At 39.4% G+C, this 16,600-nt stretch overlaps 1 protein-coding gene and 1 non-coding gene across 4 annotated transcripts in view; one reads left to right on the top strand and one right to left on the bottom strand.

The window, feature by feature from the left end:
• The window catches only part of fynb (FYN proto-oncogene, Src family tyrosine kinase b), a 121,770-nt gene extending 106,045 nt beyond the window's left edge, over nt 1–15,725 (top strand). For all 3 annotated transcript variants that reach the window (XM_084737836.1, XM_084737835.1, XM_084737837.1), the window contains 4 exons: nt 4,407–4,483; nt 6,856–7,009; nt 12,044–12,175; nt 13,055–15,725. In XM_084737836.1, coding sequence (XP_084593962.1) covers nt 4,407–4,483; nt 6,856–7,009; nt 12,044–12,175; nt 13,055–13,263 — 572 coding nt within the window. In that variant the 3' untranslated portion in view covers nt 13,264–15,725. The remainder of the gene's footprint in view (nt 1–4,406; nt 4,484–6,855; nt 7,010–12,043; nt 12,176–13,054) is intronic.
• trnav-aac (transfer RNA valine (anticodon AAC)) lies at nt 10,536–10,608 on the bottom strand. Its single transcript has one exon. It is a non-coding gene; the product is annotated as a tRNA-Val (tRNA).
• Nucleotides 15,726–16,600: the final 875 nt, after the last annotated feature.

The raw sequence follows: 16,600 nt of genomic DNA, 5'->3' as shown, positions 1-16,600 counted from the left end.
CAAGTCCATGAAAGGCCCTGTCTTTTCCCAAATGGCGTGACGTAGGTTTCTGCTTGATGACATTACTACATATAAAATCCAATGGTTGAGGGAGGGGAGCGGAGGACATCACTGCTGAGGTTCCATTTGAAAAACCCGGACAAGAACGCAGATGGAATCGCCCTTTAAACAGAGCTGTAGAAAATCATATCAATGTGTTTCATTAAACCAACAAAGAATCCAAGTCTAAAGCCCTACTAGGTCAAGTTCTGCAGGTCTGTATCTTAGACCAGAACCTGGCATGTCTCAATTCAACTGGGAAAAACTACTTCGTTTGAGACCTGAACCTGACCCAGAAGCTGAAGTTTGAAATGTCATCCATTTGTGACAGTAAGCTTGTCAGGTTAATCGAAGAATAACCTAACCTTTAACCAAGGCAGAACAATGGGATACCACTTTACAATAAGACTACCAATATGAATGATTCATAAATGGTTTGGAATTAGGTTAGTAATTTGATTAGAAACACTTAATAAATCATTAATAAACTGTTAATGAGATTTAAAAAGGGGCAACGGAGACCTGTGGTTTTCCAAATAGTGAGGCTACATTTATTTGTACTGTTGAGCCTCAGATCTCATGACTTCCTGAGCTCATTTGTGTTCTCCATCAGCAGCATTTTTACCTGTCAGCGTCATCTCTGATTTTTCAATAAGTTGCTAACATTTAACCACTGACAGGATATATTGATATAAAGTTTCATTTGGTATCAAATTAACATATCAAATTGCCAGACTCATACAATAAGGATTTAGCAGTATTTTTTACCTTGTTATTTTCAGCATGCACTGTTTTACACTTTACAGTAAGGCTGTCTTTGTCAGTTATAAATGTTAGGTACTCTTTGGAAAGATTAATTAATAGTAGGCAGTAACTGGATCTTGCCACATTGTGAGCCCACACTGATGTATGTTATAACTTCTTTATGACTGTTTATTAATCATTTATGATATGTTTATAACCTAACTAAGAGTCCAATAAATCATTTATACCTCATTAAAAAAGTTATGCTCAAGTTAGGTAGTAGTACTGAAATTAGTGTTTGGTCCGACCCAGGGAAATATAAACACTAACATGTCCACAAGATAAAGACATCACAGATCGAAGGTCTTTCAGTTGTACAGCAGTTAGCCGTGGTGTAAAGTTTGCACAGCCTGAACTGATGCCAAAACTTTCCTGTGTACAGCTTTACTGTAAAAGTCATCTAATGGCTGTTGTTGGTGGCTTACTGTCTTCCCTGCAGTCTGAACAATCCTGGTCAGCTTGTTTCTTTTCACTAAAGTCAAGTGTCCATAGCAGACAGAGAAAATTAAAACAAGGATGTTCTCTGTCAAATTGACTTCACTTTTTCCAGAATGTCAAGACTGACCCCAAATCCCTTTAGTTCCTAATTAAAAGCAGTCTCTGACTTCCTTTCATATAAAACCAACATTGCCTGTGAAACTATGTGTATTCCCAGATACTTAAAACATCAATGCAAGATTTTGGCAACACTGTTCCTTTCAGTATTCGCCCTGGGCATTGTGTATCCACTTGTAACACATGAAACAGATGGACACAGATAAATGGCACTGTCAAAGAGAGAAAGAAAAGTATTTTTCTCTTAATTACATTAGAAAACAACAAAACCTTAACTAAACCCAAGTCTGAAGCTTGACACAACAAAATGACACAAACCCATTATGTCTGTGTGAGTTGGGAAGCTAATCTTACAGTGCTGGACTTAGTGTACAACATGTAGATCCCCCTGTGAAACAAGAGTAAAGATGAAGCTTGTGAAATGTTGAAGCATGGAAGCATGAATATGTTCAGTAAATGTAACAAAAATGATATTCACAATACTTCAGTCATGATACGAAATTATCACGCTACTTCAGTTATGATACAATATTATCACAGTACTTAAATCACATTATGATATTATCATGGTACTTAAATTACAATGCAATATTATCACGGTACTTAAATTGCGATACAGTGCTATCAATGTACTCAAATCATGATATAATAGTAGAACAGTTTTTAAATCATGCTGTGATATTATCACTGTACTTAAATCACCCCAAGCTGTGGTCCAAAGTTGTGCAAAGTTGATAGATGGACTGGCCTATGAATGGACCTACTGCTTGTGGGGTAAAAAATAGTTTTACTTTTAGTCTTCAAACTTTTTTTGACCTGAGATGCAAAATAGTCTAAATCTAAAGCACTATACTACTGTGTTTGTAAGCATATGGTGAGGACATAGGCATACACAGAGGCTCTCAAACTCTCTTTGATCAAAGTGTTTCTGTTCCATTCAGAATTATAGTAAATGTTCTGGTATGGTAAAGCCTTTGTTTCAAAGAGACTGAAGATGATTAAGGCCTTCATGACAATCCTCCAAAACACTGGAATTTAGAACCCCCACAAGAAAGAGCTGTGGACGCGCATTAAACCCTAGAGAACACAAGAATGGAAACTTTGATGTGCATCACTGTCTGTCTGTTGCATGCACAGGCTGCCACATCTAGGTCAGCCCATTAAGTTGGAGAGGAGACTGTTTTCAAAAAGCAGATCCAGTGTGAAATTTTATGAATGTAGAAAGTATTTGTGGTGATCATCAAGTCCCTCAAACCTGTATTTACCATCTAACTGTCACTACTGTTGATGACATGAAGTAGAAATGAACAGACAAATTACAAACCTCATGTCTCCAAAACATTCAGCTGTCACATTATTGCAGATTAGTGGTAAGTAATTACTGAACTATAAACAGTTCCTCTAAAGGGCGGGGGCAATAAGGGCACCACTGATTCACTGATGGATCTAATACAGTCTTAACCCTGTCATAACCATGTCATGACACCTGTCATTAATATAAAGGAGTCTTTGTAAATGTTTAGGACTGTTGTCATTCAATCAGTTATGGCATTTTTAAGTTGACATTGCTTGAGATGTCTTTATGATAACAGCTTACTATTAATCAAGACAACGTAACCTGTCAATGCCTTTCTCATGACAACTTGACATTAACAAATTAGCTTCATGTTGTAACATTACATTAAACTATCATATGAGGTTGGTATTGACATTGGCCTTCATGAGGCCATTATAACTGTGTTGGGAATATTTACTTAAAGTAAAGTAGTACATTTTGAAGTTGTCATTAGTAGTCATTAGTGTCATGAGTAATTCCCTTGACCTCAAGTAAATTGGTACCATTTGGACTTGTCATAAAGATGTCATTAGATGTTATAAGTTACAGTACCAAACTGGCCACCATCGATCTTGGAGGCTGTGTTCTGTCCAGATCCAGCCAGACTCAGCTAGACGCTGACGGCGCAGGACAAAATACCAATCTCTCCTGTACAAGTGGCTGTCTCAGCAGATGTGGTAAATTCAGAATGTTACTGACTTTTTTGGTAAAACTTAAAAACAAGCTTTAACATCCTCTGGATGCAGCCTGTTTTTTTAGAAAGTAACATTCTGAATTAAGTACATTGTTTTTTTTCTGTAGCTGAGAGATGGTGAAAGTGGAGTGACACATCTCTCTTCACACCCATCTCCCCCTGCAATGCCAGGGTCATCACTGTCCAGCCTCTGAGACTGGCAGTGGCCAGTTTGACGACAGGGCATAGATCACCGCGGTGGTTTTCTTACTGGGTTTGGCTCCTGGCCCTTCTGGGATGAGTCCACTAATTAGACAGTCAGCTCCATGGCTAAGCAAGCTAAGTAGCTAATGCCAATTACAGTTAACAACAGAGGGTGTTTAGCCTACTTTAGCAACAAGTAAGCTAGTTTGTAAACTCTGTAAGCTAAATCACATTAGTACTGTACTCTGTTGTCAAACTGGCCTGATAACACTTAACGATATCTGTATTACAAGTCTAAATGGTACCACTTAACTTGAAATCAAGGAAACTATTCATGGCATCATTATTACAACTTAATGACAAGTTCAAAATGTAACACTTTACTGGAGGTCAAACAGAGAAAAACATTAATGAGACATATGATGGTGTCGTGATGGCCAGTGTCAAATCCAACCACTTATGACAGTTTAATGTGGTGTTAAATCATAAATAAGTTTGATTATGTCCAGTTTCATAACAAGGACATCTCAAACAATGTCAACTTTGCATTAAAAGTTTCATAACTGACGGAATGACACTTAATGACAACATTTGCTAACATTCATAAAGACTCCCTCATGCTCATGACAGGTGTCATGACATAGTTATTACAGTCTAATGACAGTCTTATGCACACCCCTGCAGCTAAAGTGCACAGTTTGTGCCTTCAGTGTGTGTGTGTATGTGGACTAAGATGTGTGTGTGTGTGTGTGTGTGTGTGTGTGTGTGTGTGTGTGTGTGTGTGTGTGTCTGCAGGAAGCCTGCTGGACTTCTTGAAGGACGGAGAAGGACGAGGGTTGAAGCTTCCTAACCTGGTGGACATGGCAGCACAGGTAAACCTGGATCAACTGGATTTATCTGTGGTGTGTTGAGATTACTGGTCTGTTCTGTTACATGTAAGTAAAAGGAACAGCAGACTTACTTCAACAACAGAAAAGACTTCAGATACTTTGGAAAAATACTGTACTAAAAAAATTTTATTTACCTGAACTAGAGAGAATCAGGCCTTTATTTAAAACAGGCAACAATCAATTTTCATTAGTGATGTTAATCTGCTCATTATTTTCATGATTAAGAGATTGACCTGTGTTGGATAACAGTGAAAATGGCACCTGTATATATCATAAAACCCAGGATGACTTATCCAGACTTCATTTAAATATTCCATTTAAAACATATGATTAAGAAAATCATCAAATCATTCCATCTGAGAAGATTAACCCAACAAATGTTTGTCAATTTATCTTAAAAATGACAGAAGCAGTGATTCAGTTGCAGATGAATTTTCTGCCAGTTTTGTAAGTGATTAATCAGCTATTTGTTTCAGCCTTCATTACCACATTTAGTCCCTTCAGGAAGAGAAATGCTGTTTATATTCACTAATTACACTAAACTCGTGCATTACTGTTTTGCGATTGCTGCTTATTGTCAATCAAACGCAACATTTCCTGCACAGATATTTCACATTAAAAGCCTTCCAGCATCTCAATGGGCAAAATCCCTAACATTTCTGGTAGGCCTTTAATTTGAAACATATGTTGAGTATCATTGATATTTTATGCAGTTGTCAACTTAAAAAACAGAAATAAATAAATCTTTGAACAAAATCCTCAGTTTAGTCCTCAGTAAAGTTATTCATTGGATTAAATGAGTTAAATCATCTTTCTTAACTTGTCAGCTGTTACATTGCTGATTGACCCTCTTGTTCATACAAGTGCTGCAAGCTTTGACCATAGTGAAAAAGTTCTTTTTGAAATGCTAACCTGCAACAAATATAGATTAAAACTGAATATTTTGTCAGATAAAAACATGTTGCAAATTTGGGAAAAGATCATATGTATCTTTCTAATGAAATTTGACTTTTGGCTTTTACAACGCTCAGGAGTTATTAGAAATGTTTGTCTCACACAACTTGGAAACTTTCCTATGCATCCACCACTGGAATCTAATTCTACAAACAGTATAATACTAATAATTAATTTTAGTAGTGCAGAAACGCCAGGTGTAAACAGAAGGAACAGACATGGACAAAAAACTCTACAGAAGTGTTTCTCAAACTTTTTCTGCTGCAAAACACAAACTATTGAGCTCTTCCTGTACTGTTTTGCGCCTTTTGTGGCAACATTTAATGCAGCTGCTCAATTTATTCTCCTCCTGATCTGCACTTCTCTTCATAATAGCTCCCATACTATTACAGTGTTTTGGAAGCTTCCTTTTACCTCCACCAACTATGTAGCCATCACAGTTTGTCTCATAACTCTCAGTAATCATGGATGACATATGTACATAGCAGGCTGATACTGAAACAAACATACAGGAAAGAAAACGTAAATTACATTTCACTTATCTCATGTTTTCATTTTAAGTGTTGTACTATTTTGATAGTTTGATATGTTTTTAATTAATTTTCATTTAAAAATTAGATTTCTGACATTTTTCATGTACCACTAGAGGAAGCTTGTGTACCACCAGAGGTTCACATACCACAGTTTGAGAAGCTAGGCTCTGCAGCATTTGAATGTTAATTTAGAGTTTGAATGTACACATTTAGCACACTACAGATAATTCTAGACATTTTCTGAATCCCCGCATCTGGCCTGTCTGTCATTTAGTAGTTATATAGAAAAAAATATATTTCAGTGATGAATATCGATGTATAATCTATAATCTAAAAACATGTTTAGACCAGAGCACAGTTTCCTGTTCTGGCCTAAACTTTTAGCAGGTAATAAGTCAGTAATAGGAAAACTTGTGACTGAAACTTTCCTTAACCTGATTTTCTGTTTTCTGGAGGTAAAAGAACACATAGTTGTTTGTTAGCCTGCATGTTTAATGGAAAAATGTCAAAATATGAGCTATAATTACCGTCAACTATTGGCATTTCAAAAGCCCGAGGGCATACAGGAGGCTTTTTTTCCCTTAACGAAACCTATTTCAGACTCCTTCCTAAACAAGCTCTTCTTCTGTTCTGCACAAAGATCGATTGAAATGCTGTTTTCTATGCCAGTCAGTATTTGTCAGTATTTTTGGTACTTGCAAAATTACACACAAAGTAGTATTTATATACTATATATACATACATTCTTAAAAATAAAATAAAGTTATTATGTAAAAAAAAAAGTTGTAGAAAAATGACAGTTATTCATCAAACAAACCTAAGATGATTTTTTCAGTGAGTGTTGATCTTCTCTGTGCGGCGCTCCAGGTGGCTGCAGGCATGGCCTACATCGAGAGGATGAACTACATCCACAGAGACCTGCGCTCCGCCAACATCCTGGTGGGAGACAACCTCGTCTGCAAGATCGCTGACTTCGGCCTGGCCAGGCTCATCGAGGACAATGAATACACCGCTCGGCAAGGTGGGGCTTCCCGCTCCTCTCCCACAGACACACATGATGTTAAATGCACATACTTAATGCTCCCACCCACACACGTTCACATGCCATATAACCACATTAGGTCATGGAGGGAACTCTCTCAGCGGGCCGCAAAATTTGCAACACGCCCACATCAAGATGACGAGCAAATAGTTAGAAAAGAAGCCAAAATGAGAGTCAGCTCCAAGTATTTGCTCAGTGCTGCACAGAGGCAGAACCCAGCATGTTTACTGGTCATGAATGTCCAGAGTGTTTCCAGCCTGACTGGATTAGCTGTTTTCTGTTTGGGAGGAGGGTGTTCTGACTGATAGATCCATCCCGCCTGTGTCGTTTCATCATTTCAGTCTGCACACAGTAGACACTGTGGTAGCTCCTGCTAAGAGCGGTCCCTTGATTAAAGAAATAAGCTGAGCCTAAAGGTCCGTTCTTGACCTTGGAGGTAGTGCTTCACATTCTCAGTGTGCTCACAAGATTTCTTTCAGGGTTTTCAGACACATCTCTTTTTCAGTAGATGGAGTGCTTCATTCATCGAAAGCTCCAGAATTCCATTCAATAATGAAAATCTCTTAAATCATTTTCAACTACAGAAAAAGTGTTCTAAATACTTTAAATGGTCTTGCTGAGCCCATTTGTCTGGGTCGCTCCGAGTGTAATTAACACTTGCTTTTAGAAATAACTTCACTGCAGGGATCCCTTTACTGGGTCACATGGAGCACAAATGTTACTAAACAGAGGCGGGTGCTGCCATCCTTTGGCCACAAACAGTAACGTTAGAGCAGCTTATTTACGCTACAAACATCCAAAGAATATAACGTGAATCACGTGTTGAATAAACAGATCGTTGCGGCTGATTAGTGCTACACACAAGTTAATCAGCTAGTTAGTTCGCCAAACTAACAAGCCAGTCAAGTCCATTATTTCTTCTATATATCCCAAAATTACAAATCATAGTTTGGGTCGGGTGGCTTTACAATCTGTACAGCGTGCGACCCCCTCTGTCTTTAACGTTAGACCCTCATTAGCACAACAGAGCACACTACCATGACAAAAAAAAGTTACCTCAGGGTGCTTCTAATTATACACAGTCCTGTGATGCTGAAAGCAGCCTGGTTGATGACAATCAGACTTTGCACTGCATCGTAATGTTGCAGCTTTCTTGACCGTGTGTGTGTGTGTGGGGGGGGGGGTCTTTATATTTCAGCCAAAAACATAGTGTCCTGACTGTGTGTCTCTCCTTATGTGTGTGTGTGTCTGTGTGTGTTATCTATTTTCAAAAACTGTAACAATATTCAAAGTACACCCATTTTGAACTGTAACAGAACACAGTTAAGTAAGTTACTTGTATCTGATTACTTTTTCAGCCTGGTAGCTCCATAAAAAGCCTAGTTAGTGGAATTTGAGTTAGGGGAAAATTCATCACTTTTCATGTGGATGTCCAGTCAGTGTTGATGGTAAATGTGGTCAGTCGAAGCAGTAATTCTTCAGTGATGCTGTATTCAAATTCAGTAAAACTGAGTTTTGCTGTTGTTCTTCTTACATCCAGTGATGTCACAGTGATGTCACTGGTGTTCAGGAAGAACTACAGGTTATTTCTAGTCTCCTCTGAGTAGACAAGTATTTTTGTCACCTAATGCTATGTTCAGGCCAACAAAGTAGTAGCTATAGGTTACTGTGGTGATAGACAGAAACATAGGTGTCAGATGTTTTCATGCAATGCATCCTGGTACATGTAGGCACTGCCGGCATCGTTCCGTGAGCAGAAGAGCTTTGATTTCTTTGACAGTTTAACAGCACTGAGGAATCTATTGCTTCAACTGACAATTTAAATATCCCTTTTAGATTTTTTTCTCCAATGTATGCTATTTTAGGAGTAGAGTTGTTTTTTTCTGTACTGTTCTGTCTTTTTTGCCCATGCTTCTTATCTCTTATGTTTGGAATATGTTCTGGCTCTGATTGGCTCAGGTGTTTTCTCATTGATGAACACTGAACCTGTATGAAAAAATCAAAGGGTCAGAAACCAGTGTTCCCAAGCCTCACCATTTTCAAGACATTTTTTTCTTTCTATTTTCATGAGAAGTAGAACATTGAGAGTTAGATCTCAGAGCCGTCCACACATTGTTTGTGTTTTTCATCTTGTATTTAATTCTCTATAAACTCTGCAGTGTTGTTCATGTTCAGCACCATAACCTCCTGAAGACCGTAACAGTAACAGAAACACCTAATGAGAGATGGTTTTTAAATGCTGCAAATATGGATTATATTAGGTTAAGTGACCAATAGCAAAAGTATTTCTCACCCCCTGGTACACTGTAAATGTCTGTCATCTCCCTGATGGTCAGTCTGAGCTCAGAACAGCTGTTTGACATAGTTTATCTGCGCTAACAAAATGCTGTCATCATTTTTGAGAAATGAAACTGTTTTGTGTTTTTGAAGCTTTTTTAATACTTTACAGACGCTGTAAGTTCTGCAAATAACACAACCAAACTTTAATGCAGTCTTTGTAATTTGATTAAGTGATATTTTAGACAATCATATGTATATTCTCTGACACCTTCAGACAGACTTGCTGTATACATTAGTTTGTATTTGCACCCTGTAATTATATTACTTCACATTATATTTCTGAAGCTCTTAGGTGACGTCATCATTGTCACATACACATTGTCAATGATGCCAATGAAGCACACTGACTTTTAATTTGAAAGAGAGGGTGAAAAAAGTGAAAGGGTGCAAGAAAACCATATAGAACCAAGATTATGTTGCTTCTTTGGGTTTTGGAAAGCGCTCCAAACGTTTAGTTTTGTATTTCCATACTGGGGGACTCACAAGATACAGATTGAGAAAAGTTGTCAAAATGAAAGAAACAGATGCTGCAATATCCTGACCTTTTAAGTCCCTGCAGTAGGTCAAGCGCTAAAAATGCTGGATCCTACATTTTCCTTAATGCAACTCAATATAATCTTCTTGTCAGTCACTTCCTTTTTTGGTAATATTCTTTCAAACACACCTCTGGCTCACTGCTTACCTTAGGCTTTATGTTAGAAGTCCTGCAGTCTGAACAGAGTTAAAGTAAATCAGTAACCTTGAGCTTCATGATGGTTCTTCAGAAACTTACAGGTGACGTCAACAAGACTAATTTTAATACAGTCTATGGCGCAGATAGAACAACTTTAAACTGTATGTCTCTGTATACTCCCTGCAAACACAGCACTACCATCCTGTTAATGGGCCAACAATAGCCACACAGCAGTCCTCCTAGTATAGTGGACAGTCATGTGGAAGGCTGGTGTTCAATTCCCTGACAGGGAGAGTTGAGTTTTCTACCAGCTGCTGGTTGTTAATCAAAAGTCCAAAGTAACACCACCATCAAGCACATTCTTGTGTCTGAGTGAGGATATAGTTACCTCGCCTCTTGACAAGCAGTATTATTGTAATATTTACACAGTGCTGCAGTCTGATAATTCGACCAACAACAACTGGATTTTAGTACTCAGAGTAAACAAAGAAGTGTTTCCGCCCGGTTTCGAACCGGGGACCTTTCGCGTGTTAGGCGAACGTGATAACCACTACACTACGGAAACTGGTGGAGGTGTTAGAGCTACACCTACTTCTCTAACTGCAGCTGCTCACTGAATTGTAACCATGTAAGACATTGGACACCATGCTTATCATTGACTTGTAGAGATTGGATGAGACGTTTTAAACTGGCTGCTTTGTCATGAATTTGTGTGACAGTAAATACTGCAGCAAAATCTGTTAATGAGAAATAGAAGTAGAAAAATGGAGTGAAGTTGCTGTTCGTCGCCTGTTGTCTCCATTGTTAAGTTGCATTTCATTGTGCACACAGAGCTGTTCACTTAATCATCTTGTTTTCTAGTGTTTTGTAGTGTTATACTGTATATCATCCAGTTTACTGACAACCTGAATCATTCAGTGGAATTACAAATAAAAATCTGTGTTCAGCAGATGACCACTACAGAAACCAAAGAACAGCAGTGTGTGCACATGTGCCACTGAGAGCAGCTGTATACTGAACTACACACACTTCTATTACTAGAAAACATGTCTCTTTTACATGTTTTACATGTTAACACTTCATACATATGAAGGGTTCTGCTGGTTGCTGAAGCTGATGAATTCTCTCAACAGTGACAATATACACACACATCTACACTTTTATTATTATTACAATTCTTTATTATTTATGTATCTGTATTTTTATTCATTGATTTCCTTTATTTATTTATTCATTATTATTTGTAATTAATTTATTAATTTAAGTAGGGGAAAAGAAAAGGAAGAAAAATGGATGAGAGAGAGAGAGAGAGGAAAAAAAAAAAGAAAGAAACAGAAAGGAAAAAGAGAAAAGAGGGGATAAAGCAGACCAGTGTGTGTGCGTGTGTGCGTGCGTGTGTGTGTGTGTGTGTGTGACCAACAGGCCCAACCCACTTGACCCTTGTCCAGCCCTAGAGGCCCGTCTGTTTTCTATGATGGTCCAGGTCCACTACAATCCAGACTTTTGTTATTATAATCATTATTATTACTTTTTGTTTCCCTGTTTTTTTATTTGTTTGTTTGTTATTTGGTGTGTTTTTTAATTGATTAATAATATTTAGTCATTTTGTTTGTTTCCTTTCCCACTCTCTGTCTCACTGACTCTTACTCCCTACTTTTTTCCCAGTTTTAATAATGTCATCCTGTAACTCTCCGTCACACCTGTCCTCATATTGTAGCTGCACAAGTGTACACACACACTCATGCGCACAAACACACATGTGTCTTGAACTACCACCCCTAGCAGTGGTATCTGCGAGCTAGTATCCCCCCGCCCCACTTTCTTTCCTTTGTTGTCATGCTGGGTTTTTTTTTTTTTAGTATTTTTAGTATTTTTTATTTGTTTTTGTTGTGTTGTACTGATATTTGTTTGGTTGAAAGGTCTCAGTATAAACTCAGCTGATGTCATTTGTAAAATGTGAGCTCACGTCATTAATGCTAATGAAATCTGCTCTTCTACAGGTGCAAAGTTCCCCATCAAGTGGACCGCGCCGGAGGCCGCGCTGTACGGGAAGTTCACCATCAAGTCGGACGTGTGGTCGTTTGGCATCTTACTGACGGAGCTGGTCACCAAGGGTCGGGTGCCTTACCCAGGTGAGGAGAGGGAAGGGTTAAACAGACAGCAGAGGCTCGGCTCAGCTCGGCGTAGCTTTCACCTTGAGCCACTCTGGAGACGTCGATAAAGTGGCCTGATAAGGAGAAAGCTCTCCTGTGTGAAACACTGAATTGTTACCAAGACACACAGCTCTCTCTATGACAACAGGCGGCAGGCCCCTCCTGCTGTTTGTTGGATTAAAAAGGTTCTTTAATGCTTGGATAACCCTCCATGCTCTGCCAGAATGTGAGATAACCTTTAATTACCGCCGCTGGCCTGTGGGACCACTTGAATTTTCAGACAGAGAGTAAAAGAGAAAGTAGAGGGGGGGGAGTCCGGGCCGGGCCGGGGCACAGAGTGTACTCAGAGTGCAGCTCCACGCAGGGAGGGAGACACATGTTTGTCCAGATGGGGCTGGTGGAGTGGTTGTGCTTCAGGGAGAAAGTGAGGGAGGTCAGCACGCAACGCGGCGAGGGAGCAGCATCATGCTAACAGATGTGTCAGCAGCTCTCTGAGGCCGACTCTGGGTCCTGGACACGGGCTGGTCTCAGCCAAACTGTCTACTGAAGTAAAGTCTGTTTACTCAAATACACACAGAGGTTGTCATCAGAATAACTACATGTGTGTATGTAGAAAACAATGACTCCAGTATTTAGTAGCTTATTTTTAAAAGATAAATAAGTAAAATCACACCCTGGACCCCCTGATGAATCTGTGTTTTTATCTGCTCATGCGTCCGTCTCAAAGATGGCTGTCTGTTTGTGTTGAAGGTCACCAGAGCTGAATCAAAGCGGTTGGTCTCCACGGAGCTGTGGTATTGATCTGTTTAAGAGCCCCCGCTGCACTGCCTCACTGTGTGTGTGTGTTTTCGTCTTCAGGCATGAACAACCGTGAGGTGCTGGAGCAGGTGGAGCGGGGCTACAGGATGCCGTGCCCCCAGGACTGCCCCATCTCACTGCACGAGCTGATGCTGCAGTGCTGGAAGAAGGACGCAGAGGAGCGGCCCACCTTCGAGTATCTGCAGGCCTTCTTGGAGGACTACTTCACAGCCACCGAGCCTCAGTACCAGCCCGGGGACAACCTCTAAACGCCTCCCCCATCTGTCCTGCTCGGCGGGAGGGGGTCGGACAAGACTGGGTCCAATCAGTGCTGTTACAAAAACTGTGGAGCCTTCCCAGCCAGGACGTTATTTTAGGGATGTGTACAGCTTCCTCAGCTCAACCTGAGCATTTCAGTTCCACCACCAACCCCTGAAACACAAGCCTCAGTCTCCGACACGCCCCCTAGTGTCTGAACTCTGCAAACGTGATGATTAGGGAAGTTGAGGAGGTGGAGATGGAGGATGGACGGAGTGAACTGGGGTTGTGATAATGCAATGAAATACCTGTATTCAATGTAAATAAGAAAGGCTTGTTTTAGTTTACTTGTTTGCTTCCGTTTCAGATTTTATTTTCTCCTGCACAAAATAATAATAATAATGATAAAAATGTGTGAGGCAAAGGAAGAGAAGCATTTCAGCACAGTTAATCTGTACGTGTATTATACTGTAGCTCCTCTGTTCTTTTATAGAGATTGAATTGGAAGCCTCAGTATATTTTTTTCTCATTTTCCACATAATGTAAAAAGATTCGGTAACACTCTATTTGAAAGGCTGTTCATAAGACTGACATGACACCTTCATAACCATGTCATGACACTCTCCAGGAGGTGTAAAGGAAACTAGACTTGCTCTTTATGAATGTTTATGATGGTTGTTATGAAGTGTCATTTGGTCACTTGTGTCAATTTTAATGCAAAGTTGACTTTGTTTGATGTCTTGTTAATGACAACTTGACAATTTGACATAAATATTGACATTGACTGAATTCATTAGCTAACCTTAGCCACAGTTAGCAGCAGTTGGTTGTTAGCCTACTTTAGCAACAAGTAAGACAGTCAAAAAAATCGGTCCATCAGGAAACTATATCACCTCTGTACTGTACTCTGTCATCAGACTGACCTTATTACATTTAATGACATCTTTATGACAGGTTCAACTTTGGTTGAAGTCAAGGGGACTATTCATGACCCTAACCCATCTTTTTGACAAGTCCAAAATGTACCACATTGACATTGACATTGACAATCACAATGGTCTCACTGTAGCAAATGTCAAAAACAACCACATATGACAGTATAATGTCATGTTACCATGAAGCTAAATAGTTTCATTAAGTTGGATAATTAGGCCTGCTATTACTTGTTTATGACAGTGATATGGTTATGCTGTCTTGATTAATGTCAAGTTGTCATAACAAAGACATTGTTGTGTTGGTTAATGTCAGGTTGCCATATCAAACACAATGACAGGTGTGTTGTCTTGGTTAAAGTTGTTATAATAAAGCTATAATTGTGTTGGTTAATGTCAGGTTGTCATGATAAAGACATTTCAAACAATGTCAGCTTTGCATTAACAATAGCATAATTGATGAATTGCACTTAACAACAACATTTTTAAACATTCATAAGGACTCCTTTATGTTAATAACAGGTGTCATGTCATGGTTATGACAGTGTTATGTCAGTCTTATGGACACCCCTTCAAAGTAAATGTTACCAAAGATTCACCCTCAGATTGTTGCTTTATTCCTGACCTTTCTGTTGGTAGTATTGCAGAGGCTTCTTGAGACGAGCATGACGCAGTCCTCCATCAGCCTTTTTTTTTTTTTTTTTTTTTAATTCTTGCACCCCCCCACCCCCCCACACACCAGAGCTTCCCTCGAGCGCTAGTTGTTAGTCTACTGCTGTACGGAACAAGGTTCTTTTACAAATGGTATAGGTCAGATTTTTGTAAATTACAGCCGAGCGTGTGCGGGGTTTCAACATATCCCTCCACGCTTCTAATTTTGAGAAAATTTGGGTGGAAATATTTCTGTCTTTCTATCCCAAGTGTTTTTGTTTAGCTGGAGGAAAGAAAGTAAAATTAAGAAGAGAGTATGTATGTTTGATTTGAGCCGTCATTCCGAGGCCGCTCCTCATCAAAGACAGCGTGGACAGCAGCATTTTCCTTGTCTCCTGCACGTCCTCCACTTGAGCCTGCAGAGCGCCAAGCTGCAGCTGAACCTGGACCACCTCACCTCCTCAGTTATTTCTTCTTTTATGTTTTACTGACAAGGTTATATTCTATCAGTATTGAGTCCTTGGTTTTTACAGAGTATGTTTTTATTTAACCCTTTTAAGTGATCCTTGGAGAGTCAGTTGTACTGTATGTTCAGCAGAGCTTTGGGGCCAATTCGTGTCGCGATTCAGGATAGAAATGTAAGGTTTTAAGGAAGGACACCCACTGAATTGAAGGTGAATTGAACCCGGTCCTGATCTGGTCTTAATGCAGATGGTTCCACGGTCAAAGGAGACCGCTCACTTTTCAGTTGTACAGCTAAATGATTTTAAGTGTCGCTAACTTCCCTCCTTTATATCTTTTCATTTCCATTTTTTAACATAACCTGTTTTGTTATTTTGGTGATTTGGCGTTTGAAATTCAGAAAAGAACAATAAACATTTTACACTCTTTCCAAGACACTTCCTTTCTACATGCCAGTGTTTGTATGTTTAATGTTTGTGCTTAATCATGCTTTTGTGTGTGTGTGTATGTGTGTGTGTGTGTGTGTGTGTGTGTGTGTGTGTGTGTGTGTGTGTGTGTGTGTGTGTGTGTGTGTGTGTGTGTTTCTGTGTATGTGTAGTAAAATGTGTCTATGTATGTAGAACTACTGATTTGAAGCCTTGATTTTGCAATTGTGGTCGTCGCCATCTTGGTTTTTGGCAGCCAGAAGTGATGTGGATGAGAGGATGTTTTGCTACACCTATCTGACTGACAACCTGCGGACACACCAAGGTAACAAAGTGTCAATCACAAGGTAGCACCGCCCTAAAGCATCCAGTTTTATGGTCTTTTTAATCCCAGGTAGGATCATAAGGGTACATGAAATCAGAGATCTTTTTGCAACCAGTGGAGTCGCCCCCTGCTGGCCTTTAGAGAGAATGCAGGTTTAAGGCACTTGTGCTTTGGCTTTACTTTCAGACCCAGAAGCTCCATCCACTATTTGTACCAGTGGTTTGGTATAAACCATCCATTTTGTGTTCACATTAACTAACCAACAGAAGGAAACATGAAGCTTTACAAACTGACAGGTAACTGATCAACTGGGCAGCTTTGGTGATTGTTATCCTGCATCATCAGAACCCACGTGGACATTTATACAGCACTTCAGTGCTTCTGATGTGTACAATTTTAGCAAATGTCATGAGTAACATACAGGCAGAGACAAAATTTATAAGGAGTCTTGTACAGTGAAAGAAAAGGGTTGTAACATTAACCAGAAAACAGTGTGATTTTTGTTTACCCTTGTTCAGAGAGAAAGAGAAAAAGAAAAAGGGAAGGCACATCA

This window comes from Lutjanus erythropterus, chromosome 15, assembly GCF_056507025.1.
Source record: "Lutjanus erythropterus isolate fLutEry1 chromosome 15, fLutEry1.hap2, whole genome shotgun sequence".
Lineage (NCBI taxonomy): Eukaryota > Metazoa > Chordata > Actinopteri > Lutjaniformes > Lutjanidae > Lutjanus > Lutjanus erythropterus.
This window is presented reverse-complemented; position numbering and strand designations above follow the sequence as displayed.